Source organism: Syngnathoides biaculeatus, chromosome 14 (assembly GCF_019802595.1).
Source record: "Syngnathoides biaculeatus isolate LvHL_M chromosome 14, ASM1980259v1, whole genome shotgun sequence".
In the NCBI taxonomy this organism is placed as follows: Eukaryota; Metazoa; Chordata; class Actinopteri; order Syngnathiformes; family Syngnathidae; genus Syngnathoides; species Syngnathoides biaculeatus.
The window spans coordinates 28,419,849-28,444,898 of NC_084653.1; the positions used below are offsets into that span (position 1 = coordinate 28,419,849).

General features: G+C 47.9%; 3 protein-coding genes across 7 annotated transcripts; all 3 read right to left on the bottom strand.

Annotated features, from left to right (window-relative positions):
• Positions 1-3,682: 3,682 nt before the first annotated feature.
• On the bottom strand, positions 3,683-7,208 carry LOC133511767 (troponin I, fast skeletal muscle-like). The gene is made up of 5 exons (XM_061840671.1): positions 7,080-7,208; positions 6,756-6,884; positions 5,586-5,675; positions 5,121-5,294; positions 3,683-3,780 (listed from the first exon to the last, which is right to left on the bottom strand). Exons 2-5 carry the CDS (start codon positions 6,876-6,878, stop codon positions 3,703-3,705), a joined length of 465 nt encoding a protein of 154 aa, XP_061696655.1. The 5' UTR covers positions 6,879-6,884; positions 7,080-7,208; the 3' UTR covers positions 3,683-3,702.
• A 3,185-nt stretch (positions 7,209-10,393) lies between these two features.
• LOC133511766 (troponin I, fast skeletal muscle-like) lies at positions 10,394-15,439 on the bottom strand. Of its 3 annotated transcripts, none has more exons than XM_061840669.1 (7): positions 15,364-15,439; positions 14,203-14,238; positions 14,091-14,127; positions 12,871-12,999; positions 12,283-12,372; positions 11,400-11,573; positions 10,394-10,566 (listed from the first exon to the last, which is right to left on the bottom strand). In XM_061840669.1, exons 2-7 carry the CDS (start codon positions 14,211-14,213, stop codon positions 10,489-10,491), a joined length of 519 nt encoding a protein of 172 aa, XP_061696653.1. In that variant the 5' UTR covers positions 14,214-14,238; positions 15,364-15,439; the 3' UTR covers positions 10,394-10,488. The 3 variants fall into 3 exon arrangements, with proteins under 3 accessions (XP_061696653.1, XP_061696654.1, XP_061696652.1); XM_061840670.1 differs by lacking the exon at positions 15,364-15,439 and adding an exon at positions 14,547-14,650; XM_061840668.1 differs by lacking the exon at positions 15,364-15,439 and having other exon boundaries at positions 14,203-14,538.
• Positions 15,440-19,648: 4,209 nt separating this feature from the next.
• On the bottom strand, positions 19,649-25,050 carry LOC133511765 (troponin I, fast skeletal muscle-like). Of its 3 annotated transcripts, XM_061840667.1 has the most exons (9): positions 24,975-25,050; positions 24,807-24,889; positions 24,290-24,431; positions 21,201-21,239; positions 20,922-20,958; positions 20,724-20,852; positions 20,564-20,653; positions 20,062-20,238; positions 19,649-19,933 (listed from the first exon to the last, which is right to left on the bottom strand). In XM_061840667.1, exons 4-9 carry the CDS (start codon positions 21,209-21,211, stop codon positions 19,853-19,855), a joined length of 525 nt encoding a protein of 174 aa, XP_061696651.1. In that variant the 5' UTR covers positions 21,212-21,239; positions 24,290-24,431; positions 24,807-24,889; positions 24,975-25,050; the 3' UTR covers positions 19,649-19,852. The 3 variants fall into 3 exon arrangements, with proteins under 3 accessions (XP_061696651.1, XP_061696650.1, XP_061696649.1); XM_061840666.1 differs by lacking the exon at positions 24,290-24,431; XM_061840665.1 differs by lacking the exons at positions 24,290-24,431; positions 24,807-24,889; positions 24,975-25,050 and adding an exon at positions 24,081-24,217.

Here is a 25,050-nt window from a genome sequence, read left to right on the forward strand (position 1 = left end):
TCGCGGGGCTAACGGGACGCCGCCATTGTTCAACTTTCTTCTTATTATTATTATTATTATTTTTTTTAATCTCATCTCTCGCTATCTTTTATTAGCGGCACAGTGGAGGATCCGGTTTGAGCGTTGGCCTCACAGTTCTGAAGACCCGGGTTCAAATCCCAGGCGTTTGCATGCTCTCCCCGTGCCCGTGTGGGTTTTCTCCGGGTGGGCACGCCGCTTTCCTCACAAATCCCCCCAAAAAACGTGCAGCATTAATGGGACACTGTCTCGATTTGCCCTGCGATTGGCTGCCAACCGGTTCAGGGTGTACTTCGCCTCCAGCTGGGATGGGCTTCGGCGGTCCAGAGACCCTCGTGAGGATAAGCGGCAAAAAGAACAATGGATGGATGGATGACTAAAATCATCTCAATGGATGTTTTTTCTACAAAAGGAATAAAAAGTGTTCAAAACGAAGCCAACGTTGGAATGTGGACCAGGGCCCGGCGAGCCCGCGACGGCGCCACGGCATTCATCGACTGGACTTGAAAAGAATTTCCTCGCAGCAATTCCACCTGAGGAGGGAGCACAGAAGAGGAGCTGGCGCCTATCGCGCGGACGACGTCAACTCAAAAAGTGACCATTTCTAAGCCATTTCTAAAGCTTTGGGACTCCAGCGAGCCACAGCGAGAGCCATTCCCCATGCTTAAATGCATCAGGAGAGAGAGAGAGATACAAAAGACTCATTGCCTGTTTTGGCTAAATCTGCTGAGCACTTCCCACTACTTTTTCTCCACAGGGTCGGGTCACTTCGTTTTTTTTTCCCCTTAATCGACACTAATCATTCATTTCGGTTGTCCGTTAAGTGTCGAATGCAAACTTTTCAAGAGGTTCCACGCTGCTGTGGGATCTCCTGGGTGTTGGTCCAGGTTAGTGGCAGAAGTCATCGGGACTGACATGGATGCTGGTCACCAGACCGTCGTCAGGAGGAATGTCGACTTGAATCGAGAGCAACTTCCGGCAGAACGTCCTCGTGGGCTTCTGGCATGTCAAGTGGGTCCTCGTGGTTCTCGTCCGCAGCACCGTGGACCTTCCTTTGCGTCTTCTTCAGCTGAACGACGCCGCCGGTTGTTTCCGAGAGCTTCACTGCAGCAGAACTTGGCGCGCATCAGAGGCAGAGCACAGACGCCCTCTCCTGGCCAAACGCGGCACGCGAGGCGCAGACGCCGCAGGGGGCGCTAAAACAAGGCCCTGCCCGTCCGTGACTGCCAAATCTGTCACTGCGCAAAGAAAAGCTCAAAAGCTTCACAACAGCAACTGGCGACCGGATCCCGCTGCCCTTTGAACTGAGCGGTCCAGATGTGGTCACAAAAAGCGTGAAGAAGGCCGAGCCCGAGACGTGTCGGATCGCGGGACTCGGACCCCCCCGGAAGGTTCCATAACCAGCGCGAACATGATCGCTTCTTCTGGGTGTAAAATGTGTTTATGGAGCTGAAATGCGCTGACGGGGAGCGACGGTCCAAATATAACCCGCCGGTGTCCGAGCTCCTCCAGAAGGTTAAAGTTAGATTCCGCCGGGAATCCGAGAACCTAAAGGACCGGACCGGCACCTTGGAAGCGCAAACTCGGGACGTTTACATGATTTCCATTCAGATTTAGAATCTGAAACGACCGTTGCGAGTGCGACATTTGGAACGTCCAAGAGGGTAGCCCCCCCCCCCCCCCCCCCCGCTTCTTTCAGCGATTTGGTCTCAGAGGCGGGCTGCATTTCGCACAGCCGCCTGCGGGGGCGCCGACGAGCCCGGCGGGCCATTCCCAACGTGAAATTGGAGCTCGCGTGAGCCCGGAATTGACGTCCAAATGCAGCTCTTGGGTGAAGATTTGACCTTTCGCAGTCGGGTCCCGAACAAAAAAATGCTCCCGACAGATGAAGACCGAGACACCGGAAGAAGATCCGCACGGAACCACAGGCGAGGTTGCGCAGGAAGGCGGCCATGTTTGCTTGAAGCATCTATTTGCCCCCCCCCCCCCCCCCGATCGTGTCCGTCCTAACCGGGTCTCACGGCCCTCGCCCCAACTTGGACGGGAAGTCGGCCATTTTGCAGCATGTTCTGATGTACGGCACGTTAGGAGCGAAAAAAAAAAAAAAAAAAAAAAGACGAAAAGGACATCAGAACGCGACAGAATTCCAAATTCCTTATTTTGGACCCTCCTGACCTTTGACAGATATTCTCATAACAATTAACAATTCATATTTCTACTCGATTCTGTATTTTCAACTTTTGCTGCTTCATTCAATCGAGGGTTTTTGTCTCGTGGAAAATCCTCTTTTCATAGTTTTTGTTTCATGATGATATGTGGTTATTATACAGTAATTGATGATTTGATCAATTCCTCGTGATCAGTGAGGACCGTCATTGAGCAGGCGAACAACAGATGCACTTGAAACAATGAAACATTTACTGCTCACTTCAAACAAAGAGATGAAAGGAAAATGAAGGAAGGAAGCTGGTAACGAGCGGAGGAGGTCTCAAACCAACGTCTCGTTGGCGTCGCGGGCTGAACGCACGCAAAACCACACTTCAACCTTCAGACCCAATCGGACCCGAGGAAACAAACCGAATCCAAACGGGGCTTCCTCTTGCGAAATTTCCTGTTTTCCGGTTTTCCAGGCGGGTGAAGGAAATCCGCAGGACCGGATCCGGGGAAAGGGGAGTCCGGGCACCCCAAGCTGGACGGACGCCCTGACCCGGGTCGTCTTGGAAGCCCTTTTGAAAACGAGCAAAACACGCAGTCTCCCCCGCGGCGGGACCGACGACCTGCGGCGGGCGGCCCCTCGCCGGTCCCGGTTCGGGATCGGCGAGGGGCCGCCCGGGTGCCTCCTCCAATCAGATGGACGGGCGGCGTCCGGCCCGGTACGCCCGACTCGAGCTTCCGGCTACGAATTTTGCCGTCTTCTTCTTTGAGTAACTTTTGATGTTACTGTGCACGTACGGGAACCATTTGACATTTTAAATGGAATGATTTGATATTTTTACCACACTTTTCAATTCAATTGAAATTGTAAGGAAACTCTAAAATCTCATTTCTTTTCAATTGCAGTCATTAATATTGACGTTTTTTTTTACTTGAAATCATTTGCGTAATTATGATTATGGTCATTCTTAATATTTTTGGAATGCTATTTTCATTACAATACAGTTTTTCCTCATCATATTCGATGAGCTCACTTTAAAATCATTCAACGAAATCTTCAACTTCTATAATTGTATTGTCCTTCTAAATTAATACGTGAAGTTTTATAGAAAAATGGAATCATCACAAACTAGATTTCATTTGTAGGACAAGTTATGATGATTGCTCTTTTTATTTTGGGGTATTTTTAGCCATTTGAGTTTGAATTTTTCCCTCGTGATCTTTTCTCTTTTGAGATTGGACTTGGGAATATTGCATTTGACTTGATTTAAGAATATTACTATTTATCTTTTGTATTTTATTTCCACTTGCTACCGTGAGCCTAATTTCTATTTTTTGGTATCATTTAACAATCACCCCTGACGGGTTCGGTTAGGGTGACGTGACAACGCTTTACAAACGGATGAATCAAAGGAAAGAGCGCCACAGAGATCAATAAATGAATGAATCGTTTTCCGTTTTCAGACCAAGAGCAAAAAAAAAAAAACAAACCCCGAGTTTTTCCTCAAAGGCGGTTTATTGTTTTTGCTTCTAGGAGGTCTCAAACATCTTCTTCCTGTCGGCCTTGTCCTCGATGTTCTTGCGCCAGTCTCCGACGGCCTCTGTGGGCTAAACGGACAACGACACGACACGCGGGTCAGCGCGAGCAGGCTAACGTTAGCCGAGGCGGCGGCTCTCGACGGCCGCCGCGGCGTACTCGGCGCCAGGCGTACCTTCGGGAATCCGCCGCTTCTTTTGCGTCCGTCTTTGCGCGTCGGAGGCGGACGGCGGCCTGGCTCCGAGTCCGACTTTGTTACTTTTGATCTCATTTCCACAGTTTTGAACTAAATTGTCGCTGCAGTCCACTGAACGCGGACTGAACCCACTCAAATCACGTCCCAACCAAGCAAACTTTGTTCAATCGGATCGGGTCCACAAAGAACCCGGAGTGAAATTGAATCAAACAGAGTCAGAATTCGATGAGCCAAAATGGATTCAAACAAAGCCAAAGCCGTTCTGAACGGAACCGGGGGTTGAATCCGACGCGATTGAACTGAACGGAGATGAATTTGCATTCAATTAAATCAAATGAAATCAGTGCGCCAAACTGAGTCAAAACGCAATTCGACTCCTCGTGGCTCCGCCGACTGATGAAGCCCGCGAAATCGAACCAATACCGAATTGATTTGAAATTCAACAAATGGAATCACGCATTTCCATTGACATCAAGCGTGCGCGACTGCGTAAAACTGAAAGTGAAATCCATCGTGATTGGATGTGAAATCACGTACCAGATCGAACCGCAAACCCGTTTTGAGCTGAAGTGAGTTTGCCCGATTTGGAACCGATTCTCCAATGCGACCACAATGGTGAATTTATTAGAGGGAACCCAAATCAAAGTGAATTGAACTTCCGAGGTCAAATCAAATTGAATCAAAGTGCAGGACTTGAACAGAACAACTCGATGAAATCGTGTCCAATCGAATTGAACTGCACCGATTCTGTATTCATTTCAATTGAAATCAATTTGGAGCTCTGCTAATGAAACGGAGTCGAATCAAACTCAACTCAACTCGGACTTTGAACTCGCTGTCGGCCGGACTGACTTTGGACTTTGGACCGATTATCGAACGAACTCAACGTAACCAAGCTGAATTGAGCACAGAACCAATTCAGAAACACATGGAATGAAATCAAATCAGATAAAAAAAAAACTATTCTGAAACGATAGCAAAAGGGATCGGAGCAAATGCAACAGAACCAACTCGAGTGCTAAGTGAAACCCCCCCCCCCCCCCCCCCACACACACACACACACAACTAATTCAAAAGCGAACTGAACTGAAATCGATCAGAACCAAATGGAGTCGGAACTCAACCGAAGGAGCGATTTATCTTGCCAACTCGGCTGGTTCCGGAGAACTCGTACGTGCTTGGCAACGGCGACTTGCGGTCGGGTTCTTGACTCACCTCCTCCTTGATCTCCTTCTTGACCTGCTTGAGGTTGGACCGGAGGTCGATGGTGGTCTTGTGTTTGCCCCCCAGCAGCGCCTGCAACATGGCGTCGGCCGACATGCGCACCTTCTTCAGCGCCGGCTTCTTGACGCCCGCCAGTTCCACCACCTTCAGCTTCAGGTCCTGGATCTGATCCCAAAGACCGGCCGTGACTAGTCGAACCAGTCCAATTCCTTCGGTGATCTGTGACATCACCCACAAGACCACACCCCTTCAAGACCCACGTCAGCATACAAATACTACAGACTTTGGGTTTACTTACGCTTTCTAGAAGCAGTTTATCGCTTCACCAAATGCGCTTTTGTTGCGGTTCTCTCGACACGCGCACGCACACAAGTTCGTTGCGGTTCTATTTTTCTCCATTAGTAAAACGGGTGACGGCTTCATTGTCCTTTCAGTTTTTCCGAGAAAAATATTCACCTCAATTTCGATCTTCAACACTTTGGATTCGATGTCGTAGCGAGCGTCGTCGATCTTGTCGATGTTCGTCTGAAGCTTCTTGCAGATATCCTGCCCGTGAACAAAACAAATCAAATCACGTGCGTGCGTACCAAACAAACACGACGGCGATGAGAACTTGGAAGGCAACTGCGCGTCCATCCTTGGATGCTAACGCTATCAGGCTAATGAAGGTGCGAAGTTATCAGGCAAAGGCTAACGCTCGCCAGAATCTCAGCAAGCTAATGTTCGCGGCACGGCTCCCGCCGTTTCTCGGGTTCTCCGTTTGCGTTCCCCATTTTTTACTGCCTGAGCCTTACCAACATTTATGAATACGAGACTTTGGCATTTGGCCAGCTAAGAAAAACTCTGACGCCAGGTCCGATCTTAGCGGGCAAAGAGTACCGACGGTCGTTTTTCGTTTCAGGATGACGGCGACCCGACTGCGAGGCGGCGGCGGCCCCGGGTCGGGTCGGAAAGCTCAAAAAGAACCCGACGTGGAGCGAGTATTCCTGCCCAGTAGTTGGCGCTACACTTGAATCATTTGACACATGGACCAGTTCAGGGGCGAAGCGGCGACGGAGACCACATCCAAGCCACTGCGGGGACCTTAACGGGGAACTTTAACACAAGCCGCCAGCGCACGGCCGGTCAAAGTGTCAATCTGCAATATTTAGCCTTCGGTGGTGCTTAACATTTCGAGAAGAAAGCAAAATTTTGACCAAGTTCATCTTCAAACGGTCAAACCGTGATCACGGTCGTTTGCGTCGGATGCACGGGAAGTCAGCCGTCCCGTTTTCGGGTCGTCACGTCAGTCACGTTACGCAAATACGAGATTAGCGGTCTTTGCGTTGATTGAAACGTGATGCATGGACAAAGTACTGGTGCCATCGCTACTCGCGATCAGAAAGAACGCCGAGAATGTTGGCATCGTGGTGAAAAAAGTGGCATTGAACCGTCCACTTTTGCAGGTTCTCCGCTTGTGTTTAGCATACAAGCAGGCTAATGCTAACAATGACGTGAACATTGTTCTCCTACCGGGCTAAGGCTAACGCTGACATGTTTGGTTCAGCGTGTTCAGCAGAGGTTAGGTTTGATTTCTTTTTACAGCCATAGTATTGGTCAGCAGCAAGGAGGCGGGGCTTATCTCACCACCAGGCTGGCCACGTCCCCGCTGACGTTGGGTTTGGGGCACATCTCGGCCATGTAGGCCTCCTTGGCTACCTCGAGGTCTTTCTTTTCCTGCTCGATCCAGTTGGCGGCGATCTGAAGCATCAAACTCTGCACGGGGGAGGGGTCACTGCCGTTAGCAAAGGTAGCATCACGGCTATCGCTAGCATCGTTACCGTCGGCAATGAGAGTCACCACAGTTATTAGCGTGACTTGTAACGGTAGCGTCGGTCGCATCGTAACCCTCCGTAGCATAGTTTGCATCATTAACATTATCGTTAGCATCGGTTAGCAACTCCAGCTCACCTTCAGATGATGGCGGCGACTTGACGTCAATTTCTTTGTCCTGCAACAACAAGTCGCAATGAGCTCAAATTTGCCTCGTGCTAACGGGTTAGCATAGCATCAGCTCCTCTCGTCTCTCTTATTCATTTTTATTTTGGGGGGGGGGGGCAGCTGTAGCGTTGGCCTCACGGTTCTGAGGATCGGGGTTCAAATCCCGCCCCCATTCATTGGACACTCTAAATTCATTGTGAGAGTGAGCGGTCGGTTGTTTCTATGTGCATTGTGATTGGCCGGCAACCAATTGAATGTACGCCCCTCGTGAGGATAAGCGGCTGCGCAAATGGATGGATGGATAATGGAATTGGAGATGCATGGGGTTTCTTTTTTTTTTTTTTTTGGGAGAGCAATGACCTTTAAGCATAAAAAAAATGACTTTTAAACAATTTCTTCAAAATGTTAGTTTTTAAAAAGGGATTAACAAAATGTAAGCAATATATATATATATATATATATATATATATATATATATATTTATATACACCCTCATTTACTGGAGTTTTATTTTTAACTTCCAGATTAAAAAAACAACCTGGCATATTTTTTTGAGCATTCACAACATAAACATATATATTGAACACTGGAAAAGTTATATAAAAATGTAATAAGCTCTTGAGAAAAGTTGATACTGATTACAAATGTTTTTAAAAGTGATTAAATGTAAAGTTGAAAGTTCAAAGTATGTAGAAGGAATAATTTCCTGTTTCTTTTGCAGAAATTCTTTCAAAATGCATTTATACATACGTAATTATTTACCAATGCAATCCAAGGAAAAAATAGAAAAATTATGCATGATGGTATCCTTGGTGGATAATTGGTAGTTTCATTGATTGCAAGCTAATTGTATCATTTTAAAAAGAAGTTAAAAAGGTGAAAATTGTGACTCACTCAGACATGTCGGCTGCCGTCGCTCTTCCGAGGCTGCTAAGGACAAAAATAAGAAAAATATGAAAAGTAACCTCGCTGGGGGGACGGGAAGCCCCGCCCACTCGTGCGCCACCTGCACCTGCGACCGCAGCGCAGCTAATTCGGGCGCCCGCCGCGCAAATTTGGCCAACGGCGAAAGGCCACCGGGACAGCCGGACAAGATGGCGGCCGTCAAGTCGTTAACGCCGACGAAGCCGCCAACGCGCAAATATAAACGTGCGCCCGTCCTGATTGGAATTTGAACTCACGAAGCCGCAAATATTGAACACTTGCGCTCACTGGCGTGGAAAGATGAAAGGATGACTCGTCAAATGCAAACAATAAACACGCCGATGACAAAAATTCTGACCTGTGAGCGAAGACGAAGAGGAGAAAACGCAAAGTCCAGCGTGCGATTCCAAAAAAGACGCGTTTATAGACCGTCGAGACGCTCAGACACGCCTACTCTTCGGATGGAGTGGGCGGGGCCACAAAACATCAAGACCCGCCCATTCTCGCTCCCGAACCATTTTCATCCCCCGACCGAAATAGATCCAAAAAAAAAAAAAAAAAAATCCACATTCCAATAATTCGGGAGTCCAAAATATTGATTTTGCTTTTGAAAATCAACGAACTGCACTCAGCCAAGAGATCAGAGAGGCCCGGGGAAAGGGAGGGGGGGGGGGGGATGAAAATGAGCGCCTGATTAATAAATTATGAGAAGTTCATTGGGAAAAGAAGTATTGGGTCACTGGCAAAAGGAGCAAGACTCGGAAGGAACTCTGGCAGACCCGCGACATCTTCTTTCCGTCCTCAAACGGTCCCAATCCAAGATCCGCGACGGTCGAGACCGAAGAGCCGGAGACCAGACCATTTTGCAGTATGTTTTTGGCCAAATGCGTCGGACCTGTCCAAGAGAGTTCCACAGAGAATGGAGGTTTTGGACGCGGCGGGACGCGACGTCAGACTCGCAGCCAAACGTTGGCGATCGATGCAACAACAACAAGAACAACAAAAAACTTTGTATTGAAATCCGACAGGATAAAATGATGGAATTGTACTGCGCACGTAAAGCAGGGGGAGTTACTTTTTACTCGGAAAGATCATTGCGGTCTTTCCAAGCGAGTTCGCTTCCATTTTCTACAATTCCGTCCCGGAGTCAGCCGACGAAAAAGTTTGACTGGGCTGGGAACGGAAGCCAGCGCTCCGTCTTCAAAGTTCAAAGTTCAAAGACGCGATCCAAACATTTCTCTTGCGCGACGTGGCGCATTTTCGTATCCCGAAGCCATAAAACATGACGGACTCGGTTCAGCGGGTCACAAAGTGAAAGTTGTTCTCCCGCACCGGTAACAACTCGGAGAAGAAACTTCTCCCCCATCCAGCCCCGCGTTTGTTCACGTTCGGGCGTACGTGCGCTCTTCCGCGAGCTGCCGAATCCACGGTGGGCACTCGGGCAAGTGCGTTCCCGATGGCGGCCGAGAGACGTACGGTCGGTCCACGGGGTCTCTTTCGGCTCAAACTACAAACTACAAATCGGGCACTGACAGGATTCATACAAAAGCTTCCAATTCATCACATAAAGAAAAATATGAACGGATACGACAATGTGGCTGACTCAAGAAAACTTTCAATAAGGAGAAGAAAATGCAAAAAATTACCTTGAAAAGCATCAACGGGCTCTGATGAATGGCAAAAAAAAATCCTTATAAAATGTGCAGTTCAATCATATTTTCATTTTGAAACCATTTCAAGGAAAATTAATTCAGGTATTCAACGCCCCCCCCCCCTTTTTTTTTTTTTTTTTAATGCTCGGAACCAGCAAGAGCTCAGTGGCAAGTTCGCTTGATACCACGTGACGGCACGCGGACCAAGAGCAAGTACTGTGGCGACACCGCGCGGTCAAAACCGCAACTGCACCCACTGACGATTGTGTGACGTCACCGGGAGCGCCGGAGCCAATCCCGGCCGTCGTCGGGCAGGAGGCGGGCCGTCTACGCCCTGAACCGGTCGCCGGCCAATCGCGATTCATCTTCAATTTATGCATCCACGTTTTTGGGGGACGCGGGAGGAAAGCCGAGTGCCCACCCGGAGAAAAGGAGGCTCGAACCGCGGTCCTCGGAACTGTGAGCCGGATCCTCTAAGCAGTCGCTTCAACGTGTTGCCTTTGTTCGAGATCGTCATCCTAAAATTTGGCAAACAAAGGCGACTCTTCGCAAATGCAAATTGAAAATAACGTTTGATATTTGAGTTTGGAAAATGAAATTGGGGATTATTTCCAAACATGAGGAAGTGGCAATCAAACGCACCCCACCGACTTCCAGAACTGCCACTTTTCATCAGAATCGTGCGTCAAATGAGACCAAGTCACACGTGAAAGTTTTACTTGGACAAAAATTTTTTTTTTTTTTTAATGAAACAAGCAAAACATATTTGTTGGTGGGCCAAATCCTTTTTTTTTTTTTTTTTTTTAGGCCGACTCGAACATCTTCTTCCTGTCCGCTTTGTCCTCGATGTTCTTTCGCCAGTCGCCCACCGCCTCCGCCGGCTGTCACACACACACACAAGTGCGCAGTGTTAAGCCCCGCCCAACGCACCACAACCCAACTTGGATCTTTTTGTATTTTTGCAATCTGCACGTCGAATGGGCTTCACACGACACGGCCTCGTTTCAACGTTCGCCGTACGACGACGATGAGAAATGTGCTCCAAGAAGACGCCGGTGGTCCGCTCTGCGCAGTCCACGTTTATTTCGCGTACCGTGCCTTCCATTTTCTTGACGGCATAGTACACGATCCGTGCTTTGCTGTTCCGCTCTTTTCTATATTTTGTCATCGATGTTGGATGTTTTCATTTTCATTTTCATTCAAAGAAATTGTAAATGTACGGAGCTCCAGACATGCTCCTACGTTGTGTGCACGTTACTACCACTCGGTGCCCGTGAAGCTGTTGTTGCAATGTTGCACGTACAAACAACTGCAAATGGGCACAGCGGGCTATGTCCAAAAATAAACCCAAAAAAAAAAAAAAAAGGAGCAACGGCTCCATACTGGACAGGAGGGTAAGCAAACCGAGCGCACCCTGGCCCCGAATTTGAAAGGCGGAGGCCTCGGGCGAGGGCGAGGGCGAGGCCTCGGCCCGTAAGCTCCACGGGGACCAGAACGCGATCGGGAAAGAAATTTCCAGTAACGCCATCGTCGCAGGTGAGGAAGGTGCGCTCGATTCGGTGACCTTGCGGTCCCGCACGGAGTCGCGGCTTCTTCTCAGAACTCGTTGGGACTTTTTTCTCCTGCCACATCACGCGCGATGCAATGTTGCTCCCGGTTTACGTGTGTGTGTGTGTGTGTGTGAGAAAGTGACGTCGGCGGCGCCGGTGCTGACCTCCTCCTTGACCTCCTTCTTGACCTGCCTGAGGTTGGCCCGCAGCTCCATGTTGACGGTGTGCTTGGAGCCCAGCAGCGCTTTGAGCATGGCGTCGGCCGACATGCGAACCTTCTTCAGCGCCGGCTTCTTGACGCCCGCCAGGTCGATGACTTTGATCTTCAGGTCCTCGATCTGCGCGCCCAACGCGACGTTAGTTGTGGCCTCGTTTACGTCTGCTTGGATCAATGTTGGTCCAAAAAAATAATAATAACTTTCTTGTTCTTATTTCCAATTTTGGAGGAATGCGGGCCTTGGTCTGTCCCCCATGCCGAGAGAGCCACGCTTGGAATCTTTCCAATCATTTTGTTTCATTTTCCTTTTTTTAAATTAGGGTGGGGACTCCACAAAAAAAAAAAAAAAAAAAAAAACTATTTTTCATTTGAATCACAGGACAAAAACAGTCTGAAAAAAAAAATTTGGAAACATTTTTTGGTGGATGAATAAATTCAGCGATTGAGGCCATGTGCGTGTTCCAAAGTTAACTGCGGCAAGCTGAATTTTGTTGCATTTGAACAGAAAAGGGTGAAAAATATGCGCGGCCAAAATGAAACAAAGCCAAAGTTTGGTTTCTTTCTTTGTTCCTTGAAATGTTTAGTGAGAGTTGGACGCTTAGAAAGGCCACAACTGCGCCATTTCCACAAAAGCGGCCTCCCCTCTTTTCCAAACTCTTTGGACAAATTCGCACTGCCTCAAAAGTTTTTGGCGAGAGACGAAAGGCGTGGGCCTTGGGATTTGCGGGGGTGTCACGACTCTGTTCAAAGTGGATGCGTTTGAGCCTCTGAAATGGCGCGTGGCCAAGCGGCCTCCTTTCAGGGAGGGGGCAACACGTACGCCGTCTTACCTCCTTGTCAGCTTTGCCCACTTTGACGGACAGGTCGTACCTCTCCTCGTCCACTTTCTCGATGAGGGCGTTCAACTTCCTGCACGTGTCCTGTACGCGTCGTCACAAGGGGACAGCATCAGCGTGCGACATCATCATCATCGGAGCGTCACCTTTTGTTTGCCCCCCCCCCCCCCCCTTCAAATTTATGGAATTTCATTGCGGGAAATGAACGCAGCATGATTGGATTGCAGACTGCAAGAGAAATGAATAGAAAACAATTGAATGTTGTTGACCACTCAATTGGGAGGGACAACGACCCCCCCCCCCCCCCCGCCAAAACCGTGAAAAGACTGCAATCGTTTCCATGCGCAGACGGTGAAGCGCTTTTCCTCCAGACTCGCTCAATCTTGACGCAATTTGCACGAATGAAAGAAAGCACGCGAAAAGCAGCCAACGCTCTGAAGCAAGCGCGACCGTCCCGAAATCGGACTTATCGGGAAAACTGCGGCCGATTCGGCTGTGCCTCAAATTCGGACTTTTGATGGCCAAAAAAAGAAAAAGAGCCGATCGGAACGCAACAGAAGCGAAACGTCAGCGCCGACCGACCATGAGCGCGGCCTGGTCCCCGCCGAGGCTGGGCCTGGTGCAGGTCTCGGCCAAGTAGTTCTGCTTGGCCTCCTCCACTTCTCTCTTCTCCTGCTGGATCCACTTGGCGCCGATCGACAGGATCAAACTCTGCGGACGACGACAAAGTGACCTCTTCTGCGCGAAGTTAGCACGCGACGCCGGCCGAGCCAGACGTGCAAAAACCGTTTTGCAGAGTTGCCGCGGTCCCCGTCGAGACGTCATCGGATTACACCCCAGTTACCCCGAAAGAGTAATCCGATTCCACATCGCCACGCGACAGCGGCACCTTCGCGGAGGTGTGTGCGCGTGTGTGTGTGTGTGGGTCCAATAACCAGCAGGGGGCAACGCCGGCATATTAGAGGATAATATTCAGGAAGATTAATGACACATTTGAAGGACTGCCACAAAATACACTTTGGAGGTCTTCTTGTTGTTATTATTTCACTATTTGACTTGCGTCCTCCACACAACGATCGCAGTGAATTGAAATGATCTTTTTCTTCGTCTTTCATATTTCTTTGATTAAACCGCTTCTTTTATTTACACCACGCACGATTTGGAACCTAAAATATGAATCGAGCATTTTGAATGAACCGTGTCAAGTTTAAAACTGCACTTGTTTGTTCAATTCAGGATTTCATTGTAGTCACACCGCGCACATTTTTTTGTCAAAGCAGAGGTGTGAATATCTTGACATAAAACACTTCCTTCTTACATACAGCATTTAAAAGAGCAAACTCATTTGATGTCAACGCACAAATGTTTTGCAACCTTTAACCCTTGTTCAATATCGCAAGTCGATTTTATGAACATCCTTCAAACACATTTGTGATCAAAGTGGAAAGAAATGAATTTCCTAACGGTGACGTCCATTTTTGACTCTTTCAAATGTTTTACGCCATCAAATCATTTTACAGTTACATTTTTTGCCCAATTAATGACAGCATTATTCATTTTTAAAATCTTGTTAATACCACAATCTAATATTTGCAATATGCATATCGTGGAACGTTGTCATGTTTTTGTTTTTTTACAGATTTGAAAGAATATTACAAATTCTCTGACAGGCTCGGCCATCTTCTGCATTTTTTTTTGCTTTAGAAATGTCATCATCGCGGCAATATTGATGAAAATGTTGCTCGATGAGTGAGTGCGCATCAATCGGATGCCGATTAGCATGTAGCATGTTGCTAGCGTACCTTCAAGTGGTGCCGGCGGCTGGAACTCATCTTTTTGCTGAAGAATTCAAAAAGACAGAAAGAAAAAGTCAAGAGACAAAGCGACTTCGTTTCCGGAAATCGTGCGACTTACTCGTGGGACATGATGGCGTCGCTTTAAGGCTGCGAGCTGAAGAAGAAGAAGAAGAAGAAGAAGAAAGAATTAGAAGACTGGCAAGAAGTTTCCGCGCCGCCCCGGGCCGACGGCTCTATTTGCGGCGAACTTTGGCCTTTATAGCAGCTGGGGGTCAAATGTCGCCCGAGCGAATGACGGGAAATTAAATCTGCCCCTCGGAGGCTCCTTTCACGGAAAAGAATTCGGCGGGCGAGCGCAGAAACGCTGCCGCGGCGGCTTTGCGCTTCGACTAAAAATACCGCAAAGCTTCGTCGCCAACAAGACGAAGAAGAAGAAGAAGAAAAAAAAAAAGTTCGACAGACGTCGTCGGCGGCGGCGGCGGCGGCGATCGGCACAAGCGACGACTGGTCCGATCCCGAAGGCGACCGAAGATTAAAGAACGTCCACAAAGTCGTCCGGTCGCGACCAAAAAAAGAACAAGAAGAAACAAACGCAAAAGCAAAATGGACAAAAAAAAAAAAAAGTAGTAAAGATATAAATATATTTAAAAAAAAAAAAAACTGTCTTCCACCCAAGAGTAATAATTACAAAAAAATCCATCCCAAAAAATAAATACAAAGAAAAAACTTTTAAAGTATTCCAGTAAAAAGAGCAAAAAGGATAAACACCAATGATAGATTAGATTAAAAAAATAATAGTAAAAAACAAATGGCCAGTTTAAGTCATAACAAACCTTTTTTTAAAAATGTTGTGAAACAAATGAAATTGAAATGTATATATATATATATAAAAAAATGAGGAACTTCATTCAAAACCAAAATACACGCATCCATCCAACCATTTTCTGTGCCGCTTATCCCAGATATACAAATCGGAAACAAAATGGGAAATGTATAGTCCAAGATTAATATTAATTAAAAACAAGAAGAGGGTATACAATAAAATAAAAAGTTGACACTTCAATAGAGAAGAAAATACTTCAAATACAAAAAATAAATCTCAAAAATATTTCAATTGACAAAAATAATCCCAAAATGGAATCTATTTTTTCCAAAGGTTTGACGACGACGCGACGAGGACATTTGGGCCGTTGGGGAACCCAAAAAGGAAGGCGACGAATTCTGATTTCAAAGGCCCACAAAAGGGGGGGGGGGGGGGGGTCAGGAGGTCGCCGCTCACCTGCGGCGAGGAACAAGACGGCGGGCGAGAGCGGACTGCAAATACTCGGGAAATATGCTCATATATATCCGGGTGCGCGCGTGTCGACGGAGGCGGCCTCAGAAAACGTCGCCCCGCCTCCTTTCTACGGGAAAGGCCGCCCGTTCGCCCGTCATCGAAAAGGCGAGGAGGGGCCGTGAGGCCGTGAGGCCAGGCCGAGCGACGACAAAAAAAAAAAAAAGCAAAGGGAGGATGGATGGCCACTTGCTTTCTTCAACTTTGTGCCTTTTACAAGTCGCTCTCGTTTTTCGGGACTTTGTTGTTGGGGTTTTTTTTTCGTGTGTGTGTGTGTGTGTGTCCCAAATTTTGGTGAATTGAAAAAAAGAATCCAATTTCTCCAGAAATGCCATTGACGACCATGTTCACGTTTCTGTTATTTGATTGCATTTTAAAAGGACATTTTGGGACATTTTCAAGACTTTTATTTCCGAGTTGTCTCCTTGAAGGCTTTTCAACGCTTTTCTTTATTTTGGTGTACTTGAAACATTCACAAAATGCTTTTCATAGAATACGTTTCCATTACAGCATTTTTATTTGCATTGAAAAAGGTAATATATCATCTTGTTGATTCCTTCAGTTTTTGATATATTGCAGGCATTTCATATTTTTACGTTTGTACTTTTTTGTTTTGCGTGTATTGAAGACTTGCTTTTTCAATTGTCTTCTTTAACGTTGTCGCTAATCTTTTTGATGTGATTTTGTTTGTCTTTTGTGTCCACAGGGGGGAAAAAAAGCACCCATGGAAATTCCCCCCCCCCCCAAAAAAAATAGACTCACGGGTATCAAAATATCAGACCAAAAAAATAAACAACACTTTGTAATCCAACATTGCTAGCATGCTAGCTTGAAAATGCCCCCCACTTAGCATCTTTCTGCTCACAACTCGCGAGGGTGTTTAAAGTCCCTGACGCGTCAAGTTGAAATCACATTAACAGCCTCCAGCTGGCGGGCAAGACCTTTAGCGTGTCTTTCTACCGTTTTGGCGCTAACGGCCGCTAGCAACTTGAGAGGGTGTTTTAACGCGAAAGGCGCAGCGAGCGCGTAGATAACGGCGCAATGAGCACAGCGATTTATTTGCATTAGCGGCGGCTGCGACTTTGCTCACGACGCGCAAATGTCGCTTTTGGTTTTTGTTTTTTTTTTTTTTGGGACGCAAGCTTTGAAATCAACTTGTTAGCAGGTCACGTTGCGGCCACTTCAAAGGCAAAGTTTTGCAAGGACTTGAAAGCAATCTGACGTTGTCATTATTGATGGTTTGTTTTGTTTTGTTTGATGTTGACGTTGATCCGGTCCGTTGAGGTTACGCAACAGCAACCGCCTCATCACCAGCGCCCGAGTCGTCTTCCAAAAATATTTTTCATTTGACTGATGTTAAAATCCCACGCCAAGCGACGCCGGGGCGGTTTGACCGTAGACTCGGCAAAAGAATCCATTCCATCAAAATCTCGACACAGTCCCGAGGGAGTAAAGTCAAAACCTCCCACTTTGGTTACTCGGGTTGATTTTAGGTTACAGACCGCCCCCGCCCATGACTGATGAACGTCGGCAACACTGAAATACTTTGGGAGAATTGAACGCACTTCCATTTAGTTGAAGATCTTTTAACGCATTTTTTTGAAACAATACAAGCACAGATGAACAGATTGAGAGGAAGTGCGATGGCCAGCACGAGACGGTTCTAAAAACAGTCCAGTACCACGTGGGAGGAACAACTGGAGCAAAAGCCACCATCTGTGACGGGATGGAAGGGTTGCGGTACCCGTGGCTCGGCTAATTTGTGCATCTGTCAAGGTACCGTTCATGCTGAAAGGGACAAACAGCAACACGTGCTGCCATCCAAGCGACATCCTTTTCAGGGAGGTCCCTCCTTCGTTCGGCGAGACAAAGCCAAACCACAATCTGGACGGGCTACAACAGTGTGCCTTGCTAGCAATAGAGTGCGAGAACTAGACTGGCCCGCCAACAGTCCGGACCCGTGTCCCCATTGAAGAGGTCTTCAGTCGCAAAATACCACAACAAAGAACAACAACAAAAACGGACGGGACTGTTGAGCAACTCAAGTTATACGTCAAGTGGGAAGTGGGAAAGAATTCCACCCACTGAGATTGACCAACTTGACTCTGGACTTCTCAAAGTGCAGACACCGCGCGCGGTTACCGACTCGGTGGCAGAAGACGCTTTGCGGCTCTCCAAAGTGTCGGGCGGCGGACTTGCGTTCCACTTTCTGGCCAGATGACGTTTCCGTCTTAATTGCTTCGGGCTCGTCTTGCACGGAAGGTTCCAGATTACCGGACAGATATTTTTATCTGGGACATCGTTTACATATTGGGGCAGCGGAGCGGTTTGGATGCCTGCGTCACGGGTCTCAGGTTCTGGGTGCAAAACTGGACTCTGGCCTTGCTACGCGTTCCCTGATACTGGCTGGCCTCTCGCCGGCGATCGACTGTTAAAACGGTCGACCCGAAGGAAGCGGCAGATGCGGTCAAGGTTCAAGTTGAGATTTTTGTTTTCGGGCGGCCGAGGAAACTTCTGGATCCTCCGTGCCACCGCGTGCGAACAAACCACAGCGGTCTTGCCGGAGCGTCGCGACGTGACACCGACTCGCCGATTTTCATCTTGGAGGATCATCTAGTGGCCGTCTGAGGAAGTGCACGCATGTACTCGCTCATTAAAATGTGACAGGCAGGACGACGCCAAGGTGGAAGACGACATCACGAGGCGGCCAAGTTTTTTACTTTGGCGGAAAAACCTAGTGGTTGTCTGAGCAAGTGCACCTCCTTCATGTTCTTCCAACGACTTGTTAGCATGTTTTACAAACGTCGTTAGCGTTCTTTCGAGATTGTCACCATATTCTTTGAATATGATTAGCGTAATCTTTGAAGGTCAAGAACCTGTTCTGAGTATCGTTCGCGTGGTCTCTTAAGAACTGAGCATGTTCTTTTAAGATCCTTTAGCGTTCTCTTTGAAGATGATGGGCTGGTTTGAGGAAGATCGGCGCAGATCGGTAGCATGTTCGCTAACGAGATTTAGCATGCCCTTGAAAAGTTTTTGTACGTTATTTGAAGCTGATGCCTGCTGCTGCGTTCGTAGAATGTTATTGGCACGTTCTTTGGGGATGGGTTAGCGTGTTAGCTCGAGATTGTTATCACGCTCTTTGTATATCGTTAGTGGATTCTTTGAAGATTTTTTTAGCGTGTCCAGAGAATATCTTTGGGGCTCTTTGAAGATCCTTACATTCTCCTATTGAGATGAAGAGCACGTCGACAGAAAGCTACTTGAACGCATTTTTGGACATTTCTTCTTTCAAGCAGCTTCTTTCAGTGAGCATTGTGCGTTTCACACAGATGGCCATTTTGCTTGGTTCTCTGACGACCGCTAGCCGCTCTCCAAAGATCCTTTGCTTGTTGGTGTTGTTCCTCACACCCAGCGAAGCTCACGGTAACTAACACGAGTCATGTCTGCCACTTAAAATGGTTCATTCAGAAGATTTCTGAAGTACGTGCGGTGCGCTTACGGGCGTTTACGAGCATCTAAAGCGAGACTCTCCTGTGACTACTTGTCACGGACACGCGACACGCCGGGAAAGCTCTCCGGACGTTTATGGTTTCGAGAGGTGCCAGAATGTGACCGCGAGGGAACGTCCAGATAAAAGTTCCTCCTCGGAGTCGCTCATCGGTTGAGTCCATCCTGAAGTCCTCGACTTGAGGGATAAAGTCACCTCGCCTGCTCACTGGCTTTCTTCGGGAACCGCACAGGAAGTGGAACACGAACCTGCGAAGAAAAAAAATACATTCAGTCTTGCTTGTGCAACATGTCAACGAGTCAAGAACGTACCTCTTTCCATCCGTACCTCCACGTAGAAAACGGAGAAAAGCGGAAGTGAGAGTGAAATTCCCGTCAATGTTAAACAAACGGCTAACTCGGCCATTAGCAAGAGCGCGTAGAACATTTTCACGTTCAAATGAAAAAAAGGAATAAAGATGAACAATGAACCTGATGGACATCCCAGTCGGGAAACCCGTTGAAACGTCGGCAACGTTTGTGTCCTTTTTGTCTCTCGTGATTTTTAGCATGACGCTAGCAGTCAAAGAGTTGTTTGAGCTTTTCAACGTACTTACCTTGCAATTCATTAAAAGCGCTGGCAGGCAAGCATGTCTAAAATAAAATGGGGGGACAGAAAGCTGACATTTGTGTCACGGGATAAGACGAACCAGAAGAACAAACAAGGAGGAGGAGCAAAGTGGGTCAAGCACAAGAGTTTTATTCCAAAGAAAAACAAATCGCGCTCGCGAGCTAGCACCCAAAAAGAGCATTTCGTGGAAGTTCCCGTCTTCCGTCCCAGCTTTACAAAGCGCCGATCGAGAACTTTGCAGTGACTTGCGGGGCTTTGGACTTTCGAGGTGAACATTTGGAGCCCAAAGTCAAGCCCGACGGTGTCTGGTCTCTGCGATTAGCTGTCAAACATCTTCTTCCTGTCTGACTTGTCCTCGATGTTCTTCCGCCAGTCGCCAACGTCGCGGAGCTGCTTGTCCTAAGAAGACACAAAGTCCGCGTCAACCGGTGTTCAGGACAATTTGGGAACCGTTTCCCCAAATCTGTCTCAAGCATCTCCCGAAATGCTGTCACACCAGTGGGAGGATCAAGGAATCGAACCCTCACCTCCTCCTTGACCTCCTTCTTGACCTGCTTGAGGTTGGCCCGGAGGTCCATGTTGACGGTGTGCTTGGAGCCCAGCAGCGCTTTGAGCATGGCGTCGGCCGACATGCGAACCTTCTTCAGACGGGGTCTCTTGAACTTGCCCCTCAGGTCCACGATCTTGATGTTCAGGTCTCGGACCTGCGGGACACGACGGCAAACTTGGAGCGCGTTCACAGAAACGATTTCGCCTTCTCGTCAAGACGCGTTGACCGCATGCGTACGTCGTCGTCTTTTTTTGGCACGGAGACAAAATATGGATATGCGGGGGAGGGGCAAAAACCGCAGTCGACAAAAGAACTTTGACTTCTTCCTCCTCCTCCTCCTTTTCAAACGTACAATTGAAGTCGTCGTGTCACTTTCAGGTTTGGAATTTCTTCACTGCCGTCGAACGTGAACGATTTGAATGTTCAATTTGTCGTCGCAAAAGTCCGGCACCGCGGGAAGGGTTTTGCTCGAGAGTCACCTCGTTGAGGACCATGTTGAGCTTGAACTCGATGCAGTAGCGTTCCTCCTCGCTGATGTCAATCTGCTCGCGCAGATTCTTGCAGAGTTCCTGGAGAGAACATCGCAGGACCGTCAACCCCACGCGCAAAACGAAGCCAAAGCAGAGAAGCTCGACCCACCCGCAGCTCGTCGCCCGAGTACGGGACGTCCACGGGAGGACATTTTTCCGACAGGAACCTCTCTCGCTCTTCGGCCTTCTCGACAGCTTCGGCCTCCAGCAGGTTGGTGGCCACCACCAGCATGCAACTCTGAGGTCACAAGCGCACGCCGTGACGCCACAAACGGGACGCGGTACGACACCAAACAAACGCACCTACCTTCAGGGTGTGCTTGCGTCTGGCAGAAAGTCGCTTCCTGCACACGTGCAAATTTGACACAACGGAACGTTAGCATGCTAACGGCTCGCTAACGTGTCTCACCACCAGCCTTAAGTTTCTATCTCGCTCTACTTAGCATACCTTCTGCTAGCGTCTTAGCATCTAGGCCCCCCCCCCCACCCCACCCAAGTTCATCCCAAAAAGCCCCAAGCGCTTCCAAAAAGAAAGCGGCTAAACGTTGCCATACTTTGCAAGTGCAGAGAAGAGCAAGTCACTCACTCAGTGGCCATGATGGCTTTCCGAAAATGACCTTGTTATCTACAAGACAGAGAGAGAAAGAAAGAAATGGTCAGGTCGCTGACGAATAAATAATCGCATTTATCAGTCAAGCGGTTAGAAAGGAAAAACTACATTTGGTTTGGACACTTTTTAAGAGTCGGAGCCAGCTTCTTTTTTGCTGTCAAAAATGTTTCGTGTACTCTCCTTAGCGTTACAATCATTTGTCTCCTGTGAGTTTATTTTCAGTCTGCCATCGAAAAGTCTTCTCAGGGTTAGGGTCAAACCATTTGCTGCCTAGCGTGCTAATGCTAGCGCATCTGTGCGTTATACGCTAGCTGCGAGCGCGTTAGCTGACAAAACGAACATTACCAACAGCTAATATTGGCACTGCATAAGGCTGTCGAGGAAAATCCGACAACTTTAGCAGGAATCAAAAAGACCCAATTACGTGATTGCTTTTTTTTGGGGTCATTTCATATCATTGAAACGAGCACCTCGAAAGGGACAAGCCGAAAGAAACACACACATATCATCGGAACTAGCACATATTGTGTTTCTTTCTCTCTCTCACGTACCAATATTCATCACTTGGGTTTGGCATGCAAATTGAGCCCTCCGTGGATATTGCGCAATCGGCGCCACCGACCAATCAGAGGCCAGAGATCCGCATAGACCAAAGCCCGTTTTTTTGCTCCCGCCATTTTCTCAGACAACATTGCATGATCCAAGTGTAGGTTTAGTCAACGTTTTATCGCGTATTTGGGTTCTTTAACAAATCGATATGGTTAAGAGGTGTCGTCACGGACTTTGCAATAGCGACGACGGGTATCCTGAAAGGCGAGTCGGTGGGACTTCGATTCGTGCCCTTTCCAAAACCGAAGACCACGTACGAAAAATGCCTTCGATGGATCAAACTTTGTGGAAGACCGCATCATCAACTAAATCCATCTAATATCAACCGGAACACATATGTTTGCACCAAGGTATGCCCTAAATTTGATTTTCAATACACGTCTCGTATAAATGAATGAGACGTTCTCCGCTAGCATAACAGTGCTGCGTGTGAACGATTGACACACTTATTCTTTGTTGAGCGATATTTAGCGATGATCGGACTGCACAAACGTGTCGCTTTCTTGCTGCCTCGCGGCCAGAACCTTAACCAGACTGTGTTTGCACGAAGATATGCCCTAAATTTGATTTTTAATACACGTCTCGTATAAATGAATGAGACGTTCTCCGCTAGCAGAACACCGCTGCGTGTGAATGATTGAACGAAATCAGAAGCATGGCGTCTCTCTCAGTTCAGAATGTATTGTATTGTATTTGCCATTTTTACGAATTGTTTGTCTTACGTCAGCGCACGTGGCGTGACGTCGCTTCAGGGGGCGTGGCTAAGTGCCCTGTACGGAGGGGTCAATTAAGTACAAAAGTATCCAACCAAATCTTCTTCTGGTCCTTACGAAATATGAAGATAGCTGCACGAGTGCAGCTAAAGCAATACGGCGTGCTTTTGACATTTTCAAATTAGAGATATTTGCCATTTAAAAAAACAAACAAAAAAAAAAAAGCAAAGGAATATTTTGGGGTCTGAAACAAAACGGATGGCATCCATCGCTACTTCCAGCCGCAGACGCTCGCTGCAAATGTGTTTTGTTGAAACGATCCTAAAATTGTCGCCTGATCCTCATTGACGTCGTCAAAGTTGGACGATCGCATTCGGGCCATGGAAAAGAAGCGCTTCAATTTAATTGGCTTTATGAAAACTTTGGACATTTCTTAAGACGATTCAAAACTCAAACTGGATTCGTGTCCTGCTGCCGGATCCTTGTTAAGTTAACTCGGTGCAAAACGAGGTGGCATCTCCGGGGAGGAATTTTTTTTTGGGGGTGGGGGGGGGGGGGGTCAAGCGACGTCTATTTGGGGGCCGCCGGCTGCTGCCGAGCTCGTCTCAAAAGAAAAACACACCGGCCTGAGGACAGATGGCCGCCCCCCCCCCCCCCCAATGTATTTTGGGAGGGGCATTTGCGTAACCCAACACGGAGCCACAAGGAGGGAGAAATAAATAGAAGGCAGCTGCCGCCTGCACGGCAATCTTTTCACAAAAATGTTTTCTGTATTCGCACCCAAAAGCTTCGACAGGACTTCGGCGCGGCGTCGTGTTGTCGTCGTTGCCATGACGACAGAGTCCACAAAGACGCCGCATTTGGACTGGGGATGACGACGACGACGGCGATGGCGAGAAATGCTCACCTTCATCACAGACGTTCACGGCACATTGCAGTTTTGCTCATGAAAATCACGGAACTCGCGTTGCTACACAATGCACACGCTGAAATGAAGTTTCACCATTCAAACATTTTGCTTTGCTCCACGAAGTCCACGTGACGACGTTGGATAGTTCGACGCATTGATACGCGTTCTCTTTTTGAAAATGGGACTGATTCCATTTTCTCGCATTTTCTTTGACACCAGACTTTTGGAGTTCTATCCAAACGTGCCGCCAGCACAAATACATGTCATGACCTCATATTTATGGCAGAACATATTTTCCAATATGCTTGACTTCTAGGACGTTCAGAAGCTTCATCCAAATGTGATGAGTCGAAAAGAATAGAAATGCTGATAAGAGACGTTTCACGTGTGATGAGTACCTCATTTATCATAGATTTGTCAATATTACATTTTTAGGGGGCAGAAGAGCAAAGGTGAGGATCCCAAGACTGAAGTACAAAGTTTGTCGCCCGTACCACGATTTAGAAAAAGCATCGGCGTGGCATTATTCGACTTTAAAAAAAAATGTCATTTCAAGCAAACGGCATCGGCGCTCACGCCCTCAAAAAGAATGAAGATGCTCGCCCGACCGAGCGCGTCGCTGACCTGTGGCGGCGGCTGCGACGACGTCCTCCGTGTTGCGCTCAGGGGGGGCTCAGGGGGGAGATGAGCTTTAAAAGCGACGCCGATGCCAATCCGCCGTCTCCTCTTTAGGGAAGCGGATTAGCCGGCGGGCCAATGGCCGCGCGACAACGCGCACGGACACGCATCGCGGACGTCAACGCACACGCACCTCGTATTAATAACGCACTGACCTTTAAGATCGTTTGCTTCTTCCTGACGGGACGGCATCTCGGCGACGAGAACAAGAACCACACGAGGATGAGGAGGGCCAAGATGGGAAGAACGTCGTCGCGACGGACAAATTTCCGCCCGTCTTTCGAAATCAAAGAGATCCTTTGAAAGTTTTTGGGGGCCAAACAAGCAAACAAATGCAGCTTGAATTAATTCGCTCAAGCTCTCGAGGCAGTTTTGATTGAAAAAAAAAAAAAAAAAAAGACAGCCATATTTTTCTGACCTTTCCCTCACTGCGCAGATGCAAACAAGGCCACTTCGTCCAGTCGGAGAGCCCCCCCCCCCCCCCCCCCCCATTTTAAGATCATACGCGAGTATGGATGGTGCAGTCAAGAAGACAAAAACGTATCCCTTTCATACGGCCAACTTTTTCTGCCAGCGGAGTGACGTGTCCAACTGTTTATGGAAAATACGACGCCGAAATGCAAACTGACAATGAGAAAGGTGAACAAACAAAATTGGCCGCACAACACTCACTTGCTCGACTTCAAGCGGGAAAGCCGCCACCGGAGCGTCGCTTTTCACCTTCGTCACGTCATCGCCAATAACCTCCTAAAGTCCTTCCGAGACCGAGAGATGCCAAAAGAGGCGCAGCTGACTCACTCCCGTTCTTCCCTTCTTTGAAAAATCAGGCGGAAATATTACCTTCAATCAAATCTCTGCAGCTGGAAAGTTACGTTACGTCGCACCGCACGTGGACGACTCCACCGAGCTGGGTGAC

Coding starts and splice junctions, on each gene's coding strand:
- LOC133511765 (XM_061840666.1), bottom strand. Junction 20,654..20,723: donor ACTCGGGCGACGAGCTGCGG/GTGGGTCGAGCT, acceptor TGTTCTCTCCAG/GAACTCTGCAAGAATCTGCG. Junction 19,934..20,061: donor AGAAGGAGGTCAAGGAGGAG/GTGAGGGTTCGA, acceptor GTGTCTTCTTAG/GACAAGCAGCTCCGCGACGT.
- LOC133511766 (XM_061840669.1), bottom strand. Junction 11,574..12,282: donor TGGGCAAAGCTGACAAGGAG/GTAAGACGGCGT, acceptor TTGGGCGCGCAG/ATCGAGGACCTGAAGATCAA. Junction 10,567..11,399: donor AGAAGGAGGTCAAGGAGGAG/GTCAGCACCGGC, acceptor TGTGTGTGACAG/CCGGCGGAGGCGGTGGGCGA.
- LOC133511767 (XM_061840671.1), bottom strand. CDS start 6,878: ATGCTTCAGATCGCCGCCAACTGGATCGAGCAGGAAAAGAAAGACCTC. Junction 5,676..6,755: donor GGGACGTGGCCAGCCTGGTG/GTGAGATAAGCC, acceptor GTTCACGGGCAG/GATATCTGCAAGAAGCTTCA. Junction 5,295..5,585: donor TGTTGAAGATCGAAATTGAG/GTGAATATTTTT, acceptor CTTTGGGATCAG/ATCCAGGACCTGAAGCTGAA.